General features: G+C 37.3%; 1 protein-coding gene across 1 annotated transcript; it reads right to left on the reverse strand.

The window, feature by feature from the left end:
• Window positions 1-3,406: 3,406 nt before the first annotated feature.
• LOC145767972 (glutathione hydrolase 1 proenzyme-like) lies at window positions 3,407-18,756 on the reverse strand. Its single transcript, XM_082579540.1, has 12 exons — window positions 18,724-18,756; window positions 18,036-18,268; window positions 16,416-16,555; window positions 14,048-14,243; window positions 13,467-13,670; window positions 12,708-12,817; window positions 10,953-11,092; window positions 10,419-10,606; window positions 9,104-9,195; window positions 5,339-5,493; window positions 4,848-4,961; window positions 3,407-3,556 (listed from the first exon to the last, which is right to left on the reverse strand). Exons 1-12 carry the CDS (start codon window positions 18,754-18,756, stop codon window positions 3,407-3,409), a joined length of 1,755 nt encoding a protein of 584 aa, XP_082435666.1.
• Between the last annotated feature and the right edge of the window lie 170 nt (window positions 18,757-18,926).

The following is an 18,926-nucleotide window of genomic DNA, read 5'->3' on the forward strand; positions in this document are numbered from 1 at the left end:
TCCGGTTGGGAACCACTGGTCTAACGTTTGCTCAGTAGGCCTACAATTGGTCAGGGTTGGAAGTCGTTATAGTCAATAAGCAATGACTATTTCATTATTCGATAGTGCTCAAAAAAGCAATGACTTTCCGCTATCGATACTTAAACAAAGCAATGAATAGCAATTGCTAGAAATATTGTATTTTATTGTATTTGCGTATTTAACCAGTTAACGACTCTCAGTCTCACTGGCATGGTTTTTTTGAACTGTGTTGCAGCAAAATTTTCCTTAATCCTTTAAAGTTCGAAAACCGGAGGGAGACTAGGTCGGATAGTAGGCTAATCCGAAAACTAAATCTCGTAAATTCGTTTTGACGACGATGTAAGTGAACAACAAAAAATGATTCAGCCGTTCTAAATATCGATTAGTGAAAAACGAATACCGATTTCGTTGCTTGCATAAAAAAGCAGTGAATAACGCGCATTCGATATTTATTTTTAAAAGGAATGGGTATAAGCATTCGATATTCAGAAAGCAACGAATAACGCTATCGAATAGTGTCAACTAGTTGTTACTTCCAACCCTGCAATTGGTGACATGCCTTTCCCCAAGAAAAACATGCACATTTTCAATGTTTTTAAAGTTTTGCAATCAATCATATTTACCTCAGGCTACGTAGGGCTTTTCATGCTTACTTTTTTATTTGCAAGTTTTATCACTAATTTTGCCAAGTTGAGTACGAAAGCATAGCCAGGTTCGATCCATATCGTGACTGTCACGCTTTCTTTCTATCTCTTACCAGGAAAAAGACTTGGAAAGGTTCAATGACGTAGTTTAATGGGTTATAACCGAAAAGCAGTCAATTAAATGTCGAATAGTTCTACTAGTGAAATGATATATATGAAAACGCTTGAAGGACTCCAACGAATGGTTCACCACTTCCAGCAATTAATCAAAGTAACAGTAAACAGCAATAGATTCCAACGCTTGCGGCTTTTGATCGAGTTTAACGTGATCCACTCACAGCTTCTCATACGATTCTAATTTCAATCAGAAATTATATTAGCATCACTTTGCTTTACTCGTATTCAATACTTCAACTCTCGATCAACAATAATCTTTGCGTCTATTAACAACTGCTACTACTACAACAATGATCTCTCATCACCAACTCATCATAATAATCAACTCATCATCATACAACTCCCATAATAATAATGATTACACAAATTACACCACTATTTATAGAAGATTTGTTCGGTCTAGTAACTTCGAGAAGGTTACGTAATGTTACATCATAGGACTCATGGCTCTGTCAAGTTGCACTAAATTGTAAACAAGCCGAAGTTTCTAGATTGTCACTTAGGAAAAATGATTCTAGAAAATACATTGCATAATAATGATTTCGCAATCAGAGATCCATTGGTAAACATCCTTGTGACATCATGACAAACGATATTTGGTGATTGAGAAAACAACAGAATGTACGAGGTTCGCATCTTACAGAATGGTCCAGAACTACGTTACATAACAAAGATTCGCAATCAAAGGTTACTTCAGGTCATAACCGATAATAACACATAGCACCAGAATTTTACAATTAAAACAACACGCTCGTTGAAGACACAAAGCAGTCCATTGCGAGGCTTTGCACATTGATTGTGACAGTGACCACCCCCGTTGACACAGGTGGTCCAGCGAGCACTTTATATATTTAAAACCAGGGCACGAGATCATTTTACGGTACCTAAAATTTGTTGAATAGTCCAGACACTTTTATAAATGTCCCCATTTTTGCATTCTGATAGCCGAGATGTCCTTCCTTATGAATCAAATACCTAACTTTTCTTCTAACTAGGAAAAGAAATATTTAGAGATGCTTACTTTTTTCGCGGTAGGATGGCGCGGATAAGGCGTTCGCTTTCCAATTATGCAATCCTGGTTCGACTCTTGGCTTAAGTTGGTTGTTAAAAATCACCGCTCACCTCTACCTAGAGTGTAATAAATTGGGTGGTCGTAGGCCTAGTTGTTGTAGGAAAGGTGGCCGAAAGAAAGGAACTGGCCACCCTACACTCTTTAGTGCAGATGGCTTAGTTCAATGAGAAACCTTATCTTTTCATCCCCGGATGGTTGGATTAAGCATAGGTCTCACCTTTACTGCAGTTGTTACGTTCGTGAGGCATCGAACATTTAGTGTTAAAACAATAATCGCCAAAAAAAAATTTTTTTTATTGTTTCTAAATTCATCGTTACCATAGCCTACAGAACAAATGAAGCACTTTTGATGTAGGCTACGGTAATCGGAACTACACGAATTGGCCTACAACCAGGGACGTGCAGTCAGGGGAGGCAGGTGAGGCAGTGCCTCACCTGCCAACATCTGGCAAAGCAAAAGTTATATCAAAGAAATGGTTATCACAGAATAAATATTTTTTGTTGAAAAGTAGTAAATATTGCACGTTTTTAGGTGCTTTAGTTTGTGTGAATTGCTGTAGTCGTGCCCCCTTTCCCCCAAATTTTACGTTTCTACACCCAAACTGTGCTTTAATTTGTTTCTGTTTCTGTGGCGATATTCCTATCGAGCGTTCATGTGGTCAAAATCGTTGAAATACGCAAGGAGAGGCAACGCCAGCTTTGCCTCACTTCAGATCAGAAAACTTCCATACACTGCACTATGCGTGCCTTTTTCTTTCGCAAAGTCGCCAGAAATCATCATGAACGATTTAGCTACGATTTGAGGCACGCCTCAAATGTGACGTCACAGCTATGAAACCTTTTTCGTCAAGCTGGAGTGCCCGCGAGCCTACGTGGTATGTGACTTCTTGCAGCGTAAAGGATTGTTTCTTATAAAATGTAAATAAAATGGAGGAAGATTTAGTACGGTATCAAATCTGAGAGATTTTTAAAAACTAAACTTTCAATCCAAAGTTGAAGTCATAAATAAAGGAAGACCTGTTCCAAATTTATAAGGTTTGCATCAGACGACTGAACAAAAAAAAAATAACTTGCAACTTTCAAAGAGATTGGTACTCAAAAAAGAAGTGGCTGTGTGGCTATGCTTTAAAAATTGCCTTTTCTGCTTTCCCGTCTCTTATTTTCAATATCTAGTGATAATGTTTGGAGTAAAGAAGGGTCTCTACAACAAAGTCACAGATGTTTTAGTCCAAAAGGATAGGCGCATGGATTTTATTTTTAATAAATGTGAAAGCATGCTGCTAATTTTTTTGATTAGTAGGCTAAGTTATGACACCGTTTTTGTTGTTAAAAAATTTTATTGTAAAAGTGACTTGAAAAAAGTAGTGCCTCACCATCTAGGAACCTCACCGCACGTCACTGCCTACAACACATGAGCATTGACCTTTAATCAATGTAGTTTCTGCATCAAAAGTAACAAAACATTTGTGATCTTGTAGGTGAATTGAGGTAGCTAATAGCCAGAGGGGTATCCCCCTTTTCGAGAGTCAGAGGCAGCCCCGATTGTTCCGTCAGAATTGACTAAGATAGCTTGGACAACCGAAGGCACAATTCCAGCGTGCACTAAATTGTGGCCTTTTCTTCTGAGGTTATCTAACACATCCTGCAATTTAATCATTGAAGTAAAATGATCAGCAACAAACTAGCCGACTGTGTGTAGGAAAGGAACATTTTATAACTTCTTTGATTGGTTGTGAGAATATTTATCCACGAGCTGATGATGCCTCTAGAAACTCAATTCTGGCAGCTTTGCATACCTGTAGGAGCTTTGAACCACTGACGCATGCCTGGTCACCGAGATTCGCAAGAGTAAAGTTACCGATTGTTGTCTCCTATGAATTATTCTATTCCTACTCCTAGGTGGGCTACAGCTGAGCGCCGACTCAAAGAAATGTCGTTGAAAAGTGTTGTTCAAGAAAATACCTTGAAAATTGAACCAGCCTTGGTTGATCTTACTGTTTACAAAGTGGAACCAGGGATATCTAGAGAAGGGGATATGAAGGCTCACAGCGATTGCCTTATTCTCATGACACTACCAGGGCGGTAGTTTGTAGCGCGTGAAACATAAGGTTCTTTTCAAAATTGCAGAAAATTTTGTAGTGCAACTGGTACAGTCAGCTACCAAAGACAGTTAGGAAATGTTACGTAGAGCACATTTAAAGAATACTTGTTTACAAAGACGGTTGAAAAGTTACCAGTAAGCTGTTTTTTTAAACAAAGCCTTTGCAGTAGGTTAGATGTAAAGCAAGTATATGGGTGGTTAAATTAACAAGCAACCATGAGCATTCAGTGAGTATCCAGGCATGATCCTAATAGCACAATGCAGGTTATCATAACAAGATTTATTAAACTACTATCGGTGGCAATTGTCATTTTACGATAAACACAGATTATTTACGATAAACAAAAGCCCTTCTATTGTCAGACGCAATAAAAGCCTTCGTATCCCCTTCTTTAGATATCCCTGAGTGGAACGCTTTTCCAACTGAGCTCTAGGAACATTTTGTTGTTTGTAACCGTTCCAACAACTGGATGCAAAATGGAAAAGTGCTGATAAAATTTGTTGCTCAATTCCGTTAAAAGCTAAACCAGCATTACTTTTGATTAAGTTTTGTTGGTTCACAAAGTGAAAAGCTTATCCACCGAAGATCAGTAATAGCTTATAGCTAGAAAGCAAATTTAGGAGTGAGAGAAAGCAACTGTAGATGGAGAGAGCCAAAGTCATTCAACATGAATTACAATGAAATTAAAACGTTGTAATAGTAGGGAGTAGCCTTAACATTTTTTGGGAAACATGATAAAAATTTTGAGTCTTTTCAACCCCTTCTCTGTGGCTACGTTTCTGCCGAAGGTGTGTAGGCTACACTTTCCAACCAACTAAACCTGTATCACACCTGATCAAATCCTTCTTCAAACGTTGTAACGTTAGGCATCAGCTGACAATGTAATCGCTTCATCTCTACACTGGTGCCAACGTCATGGCCTAGCAGCAAAGAGTTTATAACAACCTGCAAATAAAAAAAAACAAAAAAAAACATGAATTAAAAAAACATGCATCGCTTTAGTTTCATTTAGTAAATAAAATACTTATAAAAATAATCGAAAGTTAAATTTGTTTTAAAGATATTCGAAAGCATTTCGCTATTTCACTGCAATTTTATTTAGCATGGTATGGTTGGATTTGACTTTGAGTTACCAGTAGAACATCGACTTCCTGAAAAGCGAAAAGGAGATAGGATTGACATTTGGTACTAGGAGCTCAAAACGAAGAATACCAAATCGCAGTCGTGCTTTTTACCAACATCGACCCATTCCGGCTTACATCACTGGTTACCTCTCAATTTTTTAGTTTTATAAATATTTTAGAAAGAGTAAGATATCTTACCCAAGTTATAGCTGTTGTAATTTTGGTCGCACCCGATGCACCAACCACCATCTTTACTTTGTTTGGTTTGCTTGCTTCCACTATTATAGAAGGAGACATGCTAGACATTGGTCTGTTGCCTGGTTTGATAAAGTTGCTGGGGGAAGGTGGAACACCTGATAAAAAGAAAACAAAATATAAAAAAGAATGAACGATCAGACATGTTGATAAAAAATAGGCTATCGTCACGTTGTTGTGACTGAGTTTACAATCAGCAGAAAATGGAGAAATGGTATGTAGTCATTGGTAATGGTAATAAAATCAAAAGTGTTTCAGGTCGTATTCTCATATAGTGTTGCCACACACTGATGCCAGGTGCAGTTTTCCTACACAGTGTTGCCACTGTAGTGATCCATTGTTATGTCACACAAGTTTCCTTTTTTTTAATAACCAGTGAAACAGTTCAATCTATGTGCCATCTCCTAAATATTTTGTGTTTTTCTATCAAACTCACTCCCGAGAAAAAACAAAGGGAGCAAACAATAAAACGATTCGGCCTTTAGAACAGAGAGAAGAGAAAAAAACATTAAATAAATCTTGCATTTTGTGTGTTAATATTTGGACTTCTTATGACAATTGCTTCTCATTCTTACATGTAAAGAAACTTTGGAAAGATTGATGACGTAGGTTATTGGGATATCAAACGTTAAACAGTCAGATAAATAGTCGAATAGTTCTACTTGTGAGATGATAGATGAAATGCTTGAACTGACAAATGGGTCACCACTTCCAACACGTAAAGAAATCCAATTCTTGAACAGAAAACGTCTTCGTCAATTTCAAAATAAATACACCCTTCTACTTGCAACAGCTACTTTACAATGGGCAATACCTTCCACTTAATTATACACAGTCTATTCAATATCTGGTAGAAATCTACAATCGTCTTCAATATACTTTTCATCACAACTTCTAATTCCCATAATACACAATTCTCAACACAACTTTAATAACAGCTCTAATAATCATACTCAAATCACGCGGCTATTTATAACAGGTTTGCATGGACCAAAGGCTTCCAGAGACTAGGGTAATATTACATCATAAGAATTCATTTTTCTGATCAACAAATCAAAGAAGTTTCCAGAATGTCACATACACAGCAAATTTCTAGAAGCCGATTTCACAATAACAGATTGTGGAATTAAAGGTTACTATCGATCAGTAATCGAAACTACACAACAGAATTACGAAAAAAAAATAGTTCACTCCGGGGGACTACGCATACAAACAAATCGGAAAACCGCGGGATTACGCATATTGATTGTGACACTTCTAAAATTTAATACTTTATAATATTGTTCTCTGAATAGTAATACTTAAATTTATTTCATTCAATTATCTCCACAAATTTATAACCACCTTCTGTTAACTTTAAAAGTATAATTTGAGTGACAATAGCATGGAAAAGTTATTGGAGTCAGATAGCCAGATCAGACAGAATTTCATTAGGCAGTGAGATAACATTTTAATGTACTTTCATAAAAATATAAACAATTATTATAAAAAAAAATAAAAAAATATAAATATAACAATTACAACACCAGGTATCCAGCTGCAGTTGGCAAAACTTTTGTAAAGGTCAGGGTTCTATTGTATTGAACTTTGAGAGTCAGGTCAAAGCGGAAAGATGGCTAATTGGTCGGGAAATTGTTTATGAGGATACAGATGCATTTAAAGTGCCCCTGACAGGTTGGACCCAAGTATAGTAAATTTTCTAAGCATTTTCTAGCGCAAAATTATGCTTAGCGAACTTTTTAATCTTAACCTCGAAGCTCGACTGGTTAGGGCGAAATTTATACAAAACGACAGTTCCGCAGCGCCACCACAGGCGAAACTCCATATTTCACTGCTCTGGGACGACTTTGGTGGTATTACGTCATCGTGGGTGGGCGTTGTTAGCGACGGATGAAACAAATGCATTCTAGATGTAATTGGTGGATCACAGTTTGGTCGGAGTTGGTACGAGCGGTTGCTTTTTTCAAAAATTTATTGTTTTTTGCAGTTTAATAAAACTGTACTGGATACGTTCCTACAAAACCTAAAATGTACTTGAAGTGAAAAATGAAGAAATCGTACGAATCATCATTCATATTTAATTCATCATCATTCATCACTATTCATAAATAAATAAAAGTTCTCTCTCTCTCCCTCATAATGTGCCTTCAGTTGGCCATTGAAATCCGGTGTAACGGCCATCTGGACTTGAAAATTGTTTCGGATTCGCCAAACAATGCATGACGGCAGCACAATCCGATTGTTGCTTCCGAGAGCACCACCTTGTAATATCCACTCCAATACATGCCTGTAAGTGACTAATTACCGATACTGCCTGCAAGGAAATAAAATCACTTCGTTTAGTGTGCATTCTTTAGCGTTTAGGGTATTTTTAGCCTAATGTAGCATCCTTACTCTTTTGATAGGTCTCCGTTTTCTCCTTTCGGTTTATTGTTTTTTTCTCAAGTTCTTCCGGCTCCTCATAAAAAAAAGGTCCTCAGAACTGCAGGATGTAAGTGTGCCTCAAAATCGGTCAAATTGGTAACATAGCTAGATGCGTCTTTCGTCAAAAGTACTTTCGTCTATGGCACTTCATGGCAACATACACAATCATTGGGCTGGGACATAGACTCGCACTTGTGGCAAACGCACCACCTACAGTTCCCAGCACGCCACTCATTGCTGAGAAGATCCAAATCGGGTTGGTGGTGTTAACAAAATCATCTCCATTGAAGTGAACATATACGACTAGTTTTGTATGGTCCATCCACTTTCGAACACTTGAAGAAAACTTTGACTATTTTCTTCTCAGCACCTTGTTTTGTTTGAAAGCATGAAAATATAGCACACGTCTTTGTCACTGACTCTGTCACATAAACAGCAATTTCCAGGCATTAGGCCTACCTCCATAAATTAAGTGTACTGTCTGTGAGATACTGCTGTTACACTGCAAACGGCTATAGCCAGATTAGGACAAATAAAAAATTATCCAAATTGTAGCCCTACAAGAGTTTAGAAAAACTGCAATTTCAATTAAATTGAGATGCTGTTTGATAAAAATAAACTCAATCTATTTGATGTAAACCTGATAGTAATAATAAGTTGACTTTTTCCTTTTGGTAATTCTCATTTTGCACATGCTTTAGACCAATAGAGCCCCACACATTGACGTTTTGGAGCAGTCGTACCATACTTTACCAACTCACCACAGAGAAAGAATGTATCCTTCCCACCCACGGTGACGTCACAGCGAGGTTGCCGTTTTTATTTTCGCAATTGAATGAGTGCCAGATTTGCCGAAAGTGAACGAAAGTTTGCAAGCGTGTAACTTATTAGCCTGTTGATATTTTTTACTATTTGCTGGTCAGGGAAGTTTGTTAGTGTCATCTCTTTGGTATCTTAGGTAAATTTAGCAAATTTATTTTCCTGTCAGAGGCACTTTAAATGATGTATTTTTCAGACGTGTAGATTTACTTTTTCCGAAGAAGACTTTCTCAAAATTGCCTTATGAACACCTATTCCAAGCTTTATTGGTAGCCAAGCTTTTGTCTATGAATGAACGAAACCAAAGTGTTATTTTTTTGAATATTAGTGCGGCTTGTTGATTGCAATTAAACGGACTTTGGTTAACCTATCAGTGGCCTAGTAAATTCACTGTAAATACAAGATCTCCCATGTAATTGGGTACAGTAGGCCTTATGCACTATAATGAATGATGAAAAGTCTTACCATAAGCATTATCCATGTGTGGAGTGGAAAAATCGTCCATTACGGAGTTGAAAATTATTCCCGTTCTTTTCCCAATAACTTTGCTTCCGAAACTGAATAATATGTTGGTGTTATGCTCTTCCTACATTAAATGAAATACTCAATAACGAAGCTGTATAAATCAGCTGATCACACATTTCACAATATCAACATAGACTGCCATGCATACTTTTTGTGCTCACACACTGGCATTAAATTGACGTAGAAAATCGCATTGTGTATTATTAAAATGGTTTAAACTTTGCCAATAAAGGTTTGACATTTTTGTAAAGACTTGTTGATGAATAACTCCGACTCTTTATATTACTGTGCAGATCAAACAGGCTAACGATTGGGTTTACCCGGTAAAGACCCATAGACTATTCAGTAACGTTGCCAGGGAGGTTTAGAGGGTACCTTTGAACTTGGGCTCGAGATAATTTTAGGGGCCAGGAGCCTTTCCAAGGGGTCTGGGAATTTGAAAACAACCACCGCGTATTCTACGAACATAGTAAGATTTTCTTAGATGTGCCTTAATTTGGGGCCCGAGGATCTTATTGGTACCGGGCCCAAAATATATTTTTAACGGCCCCCGAGGCTGTTAGGTGGCCAGTGGAAGTTAATGCTTTTCTGCTATTCATTCCTAATTGTACAATCGTGTAAAGTTAATCAAAAGATAAACCAGACAATACAGTAGATACAGTAAGTTATTTTAACCGGCAATTTAGTTGCTGAGATAGCTCTACTCTTAATAATGTGACCCAAATAAATTGTGAGCTCCGAAGGGTATCAGTTCAGTTTATTTTGTATCTGACAATCACAACGAAAAATAACAGCCTTAGTTATAGGTTATACATAACATAGCAAAGGTATATAAAAAGGTAGAAGCGACAAAACATGAACGTCTAACGTGCTTGAAACCGAAACAGGACATCAGTTTAAAATTTGGCACGGTTACTATGTTGTTCGATAGATCCTGTGAGGATGTAGGCCTATAGGCTATTCAAAAAGTACAGTAGCCTACATATAAATAAGCAGCAATTGCAAGAAAAACAAAACTAAATTATATATTATTAAATGGAGTTTCGCTTTTAGCAATATGATCGTTGTTTGTTGATTCGTAATAGCACATGACTAGGGAACTATGTTTCGGCACAGGCACAGACAAACCGGTAGACTACTACCACAGCGAACCTACAACACCAGGCTAAAACAAGTCGTTTGTATCTACATTTGTGAAGTAGGCTGAGTTATTTGGGTCAACGATAGAGAATTTTAGAAACATTTTAATACCCACTAAAGATTAACTGTGCTGGTTATTGCAACTGCATTGCCATTAGGTCCTAATATGCTCATGTGGGAGGTTCCATGGTCCTCGTCGATGACAAAGTCTGGTTTATAGTGAGCGACCGGGAAAGTTCGAGCGTCATCAATTTTCAAGCGGGTTGCATCCGCAAACCAATCCTCTGTCATGTTCTCGGCAAGCTGAACAATAAAATGCAATCAAAATGTGGTTTGCTGAAGGACAACAAAGGTCAGCAATATTGGGATGTTGATAAGGGAAAGAACTACGAGTTGGCAGATGTATTTTGTGTGCACTTAAGAGAATCGTTCAACTAATGACTCGGCTACTTTTGTATCGCTGCAGTTTATGCAGTGGAAGATCCAGCAAGTAGCTTTAGGGAGAGGAAGGGGGAAAGCAATTTCAACAAATCTTTACGTTAATCCTTAATTTAATAGTTTACCATCCCCATGATCTAAAATCCCTAATTAAAATCGGCTACAGTAGCTTGATCATACGTGTCATACACGGAAACATAAAGGTTTTCACCTCAGTAACTTTTTGGTTGTTTCTTGGGTCACCTAGAGATGATCGTTTGGCGTAGGCAAACTTGAACGCTTCAATGATGCGATGGTAAGCGAGTAGTTTGTTTTCATCATTTTCAAAGTCGGCTGAAGTTATGTTATAACCTGAAATAAACTTTATTATAATTCTACCGTTTATATCTATAAATGATTCTGAAGTGGCGCTCGGTGAAGTAACTAGACCTATATTTGATAAAGTTGTATTTTTCAGGTTACACAGTGTTAGAAAAATATCAATTTCCTTTCGCCATCAAATGGTCAAGCATGGGGAAAGGTACTTGTGCAGTAAAAGAGCCAGAGAGGGCTTTTGACACGGCGTGTTGTCAAAATCACGATATTAGTTAAACCAATATTATTAACAACAATAATAGCCTAATAATGTGTGTTTTTATAATAGTGCTGTATCCATTGCACATATGCGTTGCTTCTAAGCGCTTTACAAAGCAGACAGTATCAGTGCAGCCGTATAGACTAGAGACACACGCGAAAACATTATTATTACCGAATCAATTACTGTATAATGATACTTCAAAAGTGTAAAGGGGTAAACTTTAAAAGGATATCAGAGTGGGTTGAAAAGGACATGAAAAACGTAGCCTAAATAAACAAAGCGATGAAATCAATGCTTGGAAGCTTTCACTGTTAAAGTCTTAACCCTTTAAGGTACAGTGGGTCAAAAATGACCCAAAATTTTAGGGCAATTTCGCACCCAATTGAAATATTTTTTTCAGGTTTTTTGCTGTTCCATCCCATGCCAAAGTCCCTTCAGCTGCAAAGTTGTATTGTGTGTGTTGCAACACTTATGGACGTCATAATCATCTTTTTCATGTGCAGGTGCAGCATGCTGCTAGACAATTTTTTAAAAGAAGTACATGAAATATGTTGTAAAGATATATACTATTGTATACTACTGTATAAAATAAGTTACTATGTAGCCTATACTTTTTATTTTTGCATTTTTCTTTTTTTTGTTTGATTTAAATATGGACATTCTTGAATATTAATAAATAAATAAAGTTTATAGCGACAGTTTCTAGTATTTAAACGACTTTTAATTGAGCAACAGAAAATTGGTAATATTCTTCTTTGGGAAACGAACTGTGGCATCAGAAAAATGGGTTGATAAGCAAAAACCTTTCTTCATCAATTAGAGTAGGCTAATACACTGGAGTACAGAAACAAACACTGTTAAATTTGATGAGGGGCTATCAATAGGAAAACCAACCGCTGTAGATGAAATGTTAATTCGAAACGAAGCATAATCAAAACAAAACGGCAATTTAAGTTGCGTTGATATATTTTCAGATTGTGTTTACTTTTATTTTCAAACTAATATTTTCAAACTGTGTTTACTTTTATTTTCAAACTAATATTTTCAAACTGTGTTTACTTTCATTTTCAAACTAATATTTTCAAACTGTGTTTACTTTTATTTTCAAACTAATATTTTCAAACTGTGTTTACTTTTATTTTCAAACTAATATTTTCAAACTGTGTTTACTTTTATTTTCAAACTGTGTTTACTTTCATTTTCAAACTAATATTTTCAAACTGTGTTTACTTTTATTTTCAAACTAATATTTTCAAACTGTGTTTACTTTTATTTTCAAACTAATATTTTCAAACTGTGTTTACTTAATTTATTTTCAAACTGTGTTTAAATATTTTCAACTTGTATTTGCTTCAATCTCTCCACTCGCTAGTGGGCAGTCCAACGTACCTTTCAAGAGATTCAGGATATAAGCCAAAACAGCTCCCCCTGCTGGTGGCCCTGGGGTAAACAAGATCAGATCATTGAATGCAACATTAAGGGCATCTTTAATTTCTGGTCTAAAAATACAAAAAATGTAAGCATGCACGCATGTAATTGTATTCCATTGTATTCCATGCACGCATGTAATTGTATTCCATTTTATAAAAAGTATTAACACAAATATCAAAAGTCTCTTTAAAAGTTAGTTGTGCAAAATATTAGCCTACGTTTTTCATCCTTGGTATTATTACAGTGATAGGAAATTTGAATGTTTGATTTGTCGTAGCCTACTGCTCTTCAATCCTTTCAAATATCAAGTGTTTGTCATTTTATTTCTTTATTTCTTTTTAAATTCGAACTACAAGCCCTAAACAAAATTAATCATTTGCATACTGAAAAGTTGTCGTGACGAACATATTTGTATAGGCTACTCCGCTACTACACTGTAAATTTTTAAATTTAAAATGGCAACATCTTGACATTTAGACAATAGGCCACTTAACAAAATGTATCATAATAAGCTACGCATCAAATTTTGTAATAAAAACAATCTAACTCTGGTGAACATTTGTGATAGATACCAATGTATATCTGCAACATTTTACCCAGCAATCTGACCTTAATAATTTCCACACAGCAAATCAGTTGTTTTTTACATTAATTCAACATCTATCGTCTGAAGACGTTTATTCAATGTAAAAACGACTGATTTACTATCTGGGTTACTTTGCGTGAAACAGATCTTCTTTTGTAATGACATTATCTCCAAAACCATCTTCCAAGTCTTTTACGATATCATCAGCTATCTTTCCTTTGTAAAAAGCGTCACCCCCCTCATCAGCGATGACCTTCAGCGTCTTGACAAGCTGTGGGCGATGAATGATGTCGCCTGCGACTTTGGCGGAACCGTCGGCGTTTTCGAAAATTGGCCTATAAAAATGATACATTTGTATAATTAACCAGACAAAAGTGTCTAAAGCAGTGACATCGTTTAGAGATTTGTTGATCTATTCTAAATCTGCTTTGTCATCAAATTGTAGTCGTATAATACCATAAACAGATGGCTTACAAATTGTAGTCCAATTTTAAACTGTTAATAGTTCTAATTTTATACATTTACAGGTCAGACTAACATTTGCGGTTTATGAATAAAAATAATATTGTTAAAAGAAAGAAAGAAATATTAGCCATTTTTTAAAACAAAAAGCCGCTGATTGCAGACAGCTCGTCTCTGGCCTCTCCGACCTACATCCTGATGGTAGAATGTGTAATAAAACTGCCTGTTGATTGCATTATACAAAGTTTACCACAGGCCAAGTGAGCGATTGTGAACAAGTTCTTCTTTCTCTGAAATGACGGTGGCTAACGCCGGTGAAACCTCCATTCCATTTTCGATTATTCTTAGGGCTGGGGTAAATAAATCTTTCCAAGGTATCACCCCGTATTTTTGATGAGCTGCCCAAAATCCCCCTACCTGTCCTGGTATACCCACGGTCATGCTACCTGCAAATGAATGTTGCACTAATTCTAATCGTTTATTTTAATAATGCAATAGATTGAGTTTCACTTTTAGCAGTACGATCGTTGCTTACTTCACAATGTAGATACTAACGATCTGTTTCAGCCAGATGCAAAGAGTGCTTTGTGGTAGTACTGGTTTGCACTAGCTTTCGGAACATAGTTCCCTAGTCATGTGCTATGACGAATGGTGTTGAAGTCAGTATGTTGTTGTTTTATGCGTTCTTTTTCTTCCACTTATGGTCGCTGTCTTGATTGCTGCCTGTTGAGTTTATGTGTTGTCCAGCGTTGTCATTGTAAAATTTCACTGATTAGACAAAATTTACAATGACAACGCTTGACAACACATAAACTCAACAGACAGTAATCAAGACAGCAGCCTCACGCCAAAGAAAAGAACCTTAACAAACAACAACACACTGACTCCAACACCATTCGTGATAGCACATGACCAGAGAACTGTTTTGTGAAATCTAGTGCAAACAATGACGATCGGTGAGGGAAAGCAAGGAAAGCAGTGCTTACCTGAGCGAAAACTATGCAAGATATAATGACTGAATTCTAGGTTTAACTTCTTATTATTTTTATCACGTCCATTTTAACTTGAAAATTACTGTATTCGTGACTAGAATTACTCGTAACGCTTGTGAGTAGTCTAAGTCCTCACCAAACCGCATGTATTGCCTATACATGCCAATTAACGCAAACGCTTCTGTCAGAAACAACCACTGAGGCTTCAGGTAAGCAACTATCAAACTTGCTTTCCCAGATTCAAAAATGTCAAAAAACGCCTTCGTTTTATCCAATCCTCACTCGTTTTGCAAAACGTCACCAGCTGCTTAGCCAATCAGATGTGTTATGGTTATGGTATGGTTAGTTTTACTTTCCCAGTGACGTCAATGCGAACATTCGCTATAGCGACTAGACTAACTCGTCAGAATGGTCTCTCGTCACAGTACAGAGCACAGCATCATAATGCCGAAATAATTGTTGCTGTTTTTTGATGTCTCCTCGCCATGTACTTCAGCCTACTAGCTTTCATAGTCATGCCTTTGCCCTTTTTACAGCGTTGATATAACGTTACTTCGCCAATGAACGTTCAGGTGCGGATGCATTAGCCTATTTAGTTCGTTAAGCTTCTATACGCAGGAGGCAAACTTATCCAGATTTTTGTACAAATTGCTTGCGGTTGTAATGTTTAGGCCTAAGTGTTAGTTTTTGTAGTGTAGGCCTAACTGAATATCTGAGAATGAAAATTCATGACGAATTAAATATTTAGACAATTATTATTCCATGTCTAACACAGGATTTTGGTCCTGCAACGTTAAAATTAAGATTGTTCATGACTTCTAAACATTAAATGGATGTATGATCACGACATAGGCGAATCACAAGTAGACAGATTTTTATTTTTGATTTGTTTTGGAAATGCTCTCAGAGCGCACCAAATTGGAAGCGTTTTTCAAAAATTTCTGGGGGAGGCCCCCCAGACCCCTCGCTGGAAGTGTTGCCTTCGGCAACACACCTTTGGGCTTCGCCCGACGGTTACGCCCTTCGTGCCTACTACCCTGCTGCAGCATATTTCCAAGTTGCTTTCCCAACGGATTAAGCCACCGAACGTCACTGAGTGCAAACCGCTGCTATCACAGCGGACTGGTTGGTTTTTATCCTCGGACTGGGAAAGCCTTGATAGGTTATTCCTGGTAGTTTCGCATACTTGTAGAGGCTCTTGGCGCAGGGCCGGTTACCGAAATTGACAGAGTGAAGTTTCCAATTGTTGAAGTCTTGTGGCCAGGAAATTACTCCATCCATCAGCAGGCCGCTGAATGGAGAGCAGTCCTTAACGTGCGTTGCTCAAGCGCACACACCGAGAGTCGAACTAGCGCTGCTTGATCTTGCAGCTTCTTCGTTCACGAAGTCACGCGCTAAGCAACTGAGCTATCGGGCGGACGGCCGATAGCTCAGTTGCAACTCGCAGCATCGGTCTAGAACAGGTCGTCTGTAGCCTATCTATATTTGTGAAGTATTTTAACAATGTTTTTAACAGTCTAATATTTTTATTTTTTTGCAACCAAGTTAAAAAATTTTGAAAGTTTCTTAAGTCAAAGTGTTCGTCACGTAACACACATGTATAGGCTATAGCATACGACCACTCACCTGCAAAGGAAAGGTTAGAATTGCCTTTGAACATGTTTTGTTCTGCTTTTGCTGGAGCAATATCTCTCGCATTGGTGAAAGTGGCTTTTCCTGTTGTTGCGTTGTAGATCGTCATTACAAATCCCCCACCAATTCCAACACTGAAAACAAGCTAAGTTCTAATCAACTTGATAAGCTATGAAAATTGGAATTAATTCTATTTGTATGCGTTATGTCAAACCCAGTAGCGCTGACAGGGGGGGGGGGCTCCAAGAGGTACTTTTGGACCCGGGCCCGGATCAATTTAGGGGCCCATCATCTTTCCAAGAGGCCTGGAAACTTAAAGAAACCAGTGGGTATTTTTTTGGACACTGTGCGTTTTTTAAGAAGTGTTTTGATTTAGGGCGTAAAAGATCACATTGGTACTGTGCCCAACTTACCCTCTCAACGGCACTGGCCAAACGCATATACTGCATTTAGAGAACAATCTATGGAAATATTGTCTACTGTACGTGCAAGCTTGAAATAAAAAGTAGAAAGCTAATATAGTTTTCGATACAACTCTAGACCAGATGCCAAAGTGTTATCATATGAAATCTCCACAAAAGTGCTGGTTTTGCTTAAAAGTTGCAAAAAAAACTTTCACTGCTAGGCAGGCCCAGATTTAGGGGGGGGGGGAGTAGAGGGTGCAAGTGCCCCGGGTCCCCCTTTTAAAGGGCCCCCTGACGTGGAAAAATGTGATTTTGTGTTAATATTTTTTTTTCATTCAGCCTTTGAAGTTTCCGCAAAATGCTGTGCAGTGCTGGATCAATGCTACTGTAGACGTAGAGTTGTTTTTTTTTGCACGGAGGCGCCCCGATCTAAAAGTGCCCCGCGTCCCCCATCTGCTAAATCCGGCCCTGCTGCTAGGCTACCGGAGTTACTACTGTAGATCATCTTTGTCTAAAATTTTTGCCAAAATATTATTCAATTTTTGCAGGATCAGGTATACGAACGTACTGTATAGTCCAAAGTTACACATAACACATTGTTTGTACTGCTACTTTGACTGCCACTGACAGTTTGGTTTACTTACGATGCGGCATTAATTCTTTAAATAAACAAAAAAAAAAACATTATTCCCAGAAAGAAATGTCTGTAAAGCTTTGTTGGAAAGAAGGTATTACGTACATTTATGTCAGGGTAAAACAAGTGCAAACTATTCAAAAATGTTGATCTGTTTGATCAGAGTTGGAAGCTTGGCAGGGTGTGGACTGTGGATTTTACTCGTAAGTTATCTTGGACGTCACATCTCTTGTTTTATATCATCAAACAACCCAGACATATGCATGCTGTCATCACTTTCACTGCTTTTTTCACGCAAAAACTACTTACGGAAGATCCCAAAAATGGTGAGCATATGTAGGCTACAAATGATTATTATCTATCCAGGCACAAACTAGATCGCTTCGCATGTGATAATGTTTTATTATTAAGATTTACGTTATGCAATAGATTTAGTTTTGCTTTTATCAACAACTATTTACGTTAAAATTCAGTATCAAGTATTTACAGACTGCAAGGCTGCAGAGTTCAGTACGTAACAAATGTATAACAAACCATTTTATGCGCCAAGAAAATACAAAATCGCGAAATTTTTACCTTTGACAATTGATCATTCCAACACAAAGCATCGCTGCAATGGCTGAATCAACTACCGATCCACCTCGCTGGAGAATGTCTCTTCCAACTTCAGAGCATGGACCAGCATCACTTGCAACAGCTGCAGTTTCAAATGTTGATGAATGCGGAGGTGTAGGTTTTGGAGAAATTGACGCTGCAAAAGCTGAGATACTTTTCCCAAAACTATAATCATAATATAAAAGGCACAAAACCTGGAAACATATTTGAAAGACTAGCACCAAAATGCTTCTGGATGTAAAAACGTTCCTCATCTTTCTGAAAATAAGTGAATTGTAACATGCATTATTGGAGATCTAAACAGTGTTTACTAGTTACAAGAGCAATATTTAATAATATGGAAATCTTGCAAAAGAAAAAAATGTCTAGCAACAGTTTTGTTGGAGTTTTGAAGGTTTGTAAAAGCGTCCATACTTAAATAAAATACTTAAAATTTTACTAGTTTCTCGTTGGTTTTACGAAGAAGCTGTTCTGGTCTTCGGTTTGTCAATCATAACATTTTCGTCTGCAAGGTACAAACGTCAGCATTGATTACTCGCACTGCGTTTCAATTACATCGAGTAATGAAATCAGACGTTTCTACCTTGTAGACAAAAATATTACGTTTAATTAACTAACGGACGACTATAAAAGAAACCCTATTTTTTACATCTATGACATCACTTAAGGCTAAGCGTTTCATTCCATAAATTTTTACCTTTTACTTTTTTACTTTCTTGGTGAGGTTTGCTATGGGAGTGCATGCTTGGCTGGTTTACAAACCTGTCACAACGTAAATGGAGCAAGGGGTTCAATTCTTTCACAGCTATCTAAGATAGTGTCAGAGCTATAAATTTGTAGGACAGGGACGCA

The sequence above is a fragment of the Aplidium turbinatum genome, chromosome 1, assembly GCF_918807975.1.
Source record: "Aplidium turbinatum chromosome 1, kaAplTurb1.1, whole genome shotgun sequence".
Lineage (NCBI taxonomy): Eukaryota > Metazoa > Chordata > Ascidiacea > Aplousobranchia > Polyclinidae > Aplidium > Aplidium turbinatum.

Excerpts from the sequence above, each read along its gene's own strand:
- LOC145767972 (XM_082579540.1), bottom strand. The coding sequence starts at position 18,756 with ATGAAACGCTTAGCCTTAAGTGATGTCATAGAT. Across the intron at positions 13,671-14,047 it reads AATCGCTCACTTGGCCTGTG|GCCAATTTTCGAAAACGCCG; the intron begins GTAAACTTTGTA and ends TCATTTTTATAG. Across the intron at positions 12,818-13,466 it reads GAAGATCTGTTTCACGCAAA|ACCAGAAATTAAAGATGCCC; the intron begins GTAACCCAGATA and ends TTGTATTTTTAG.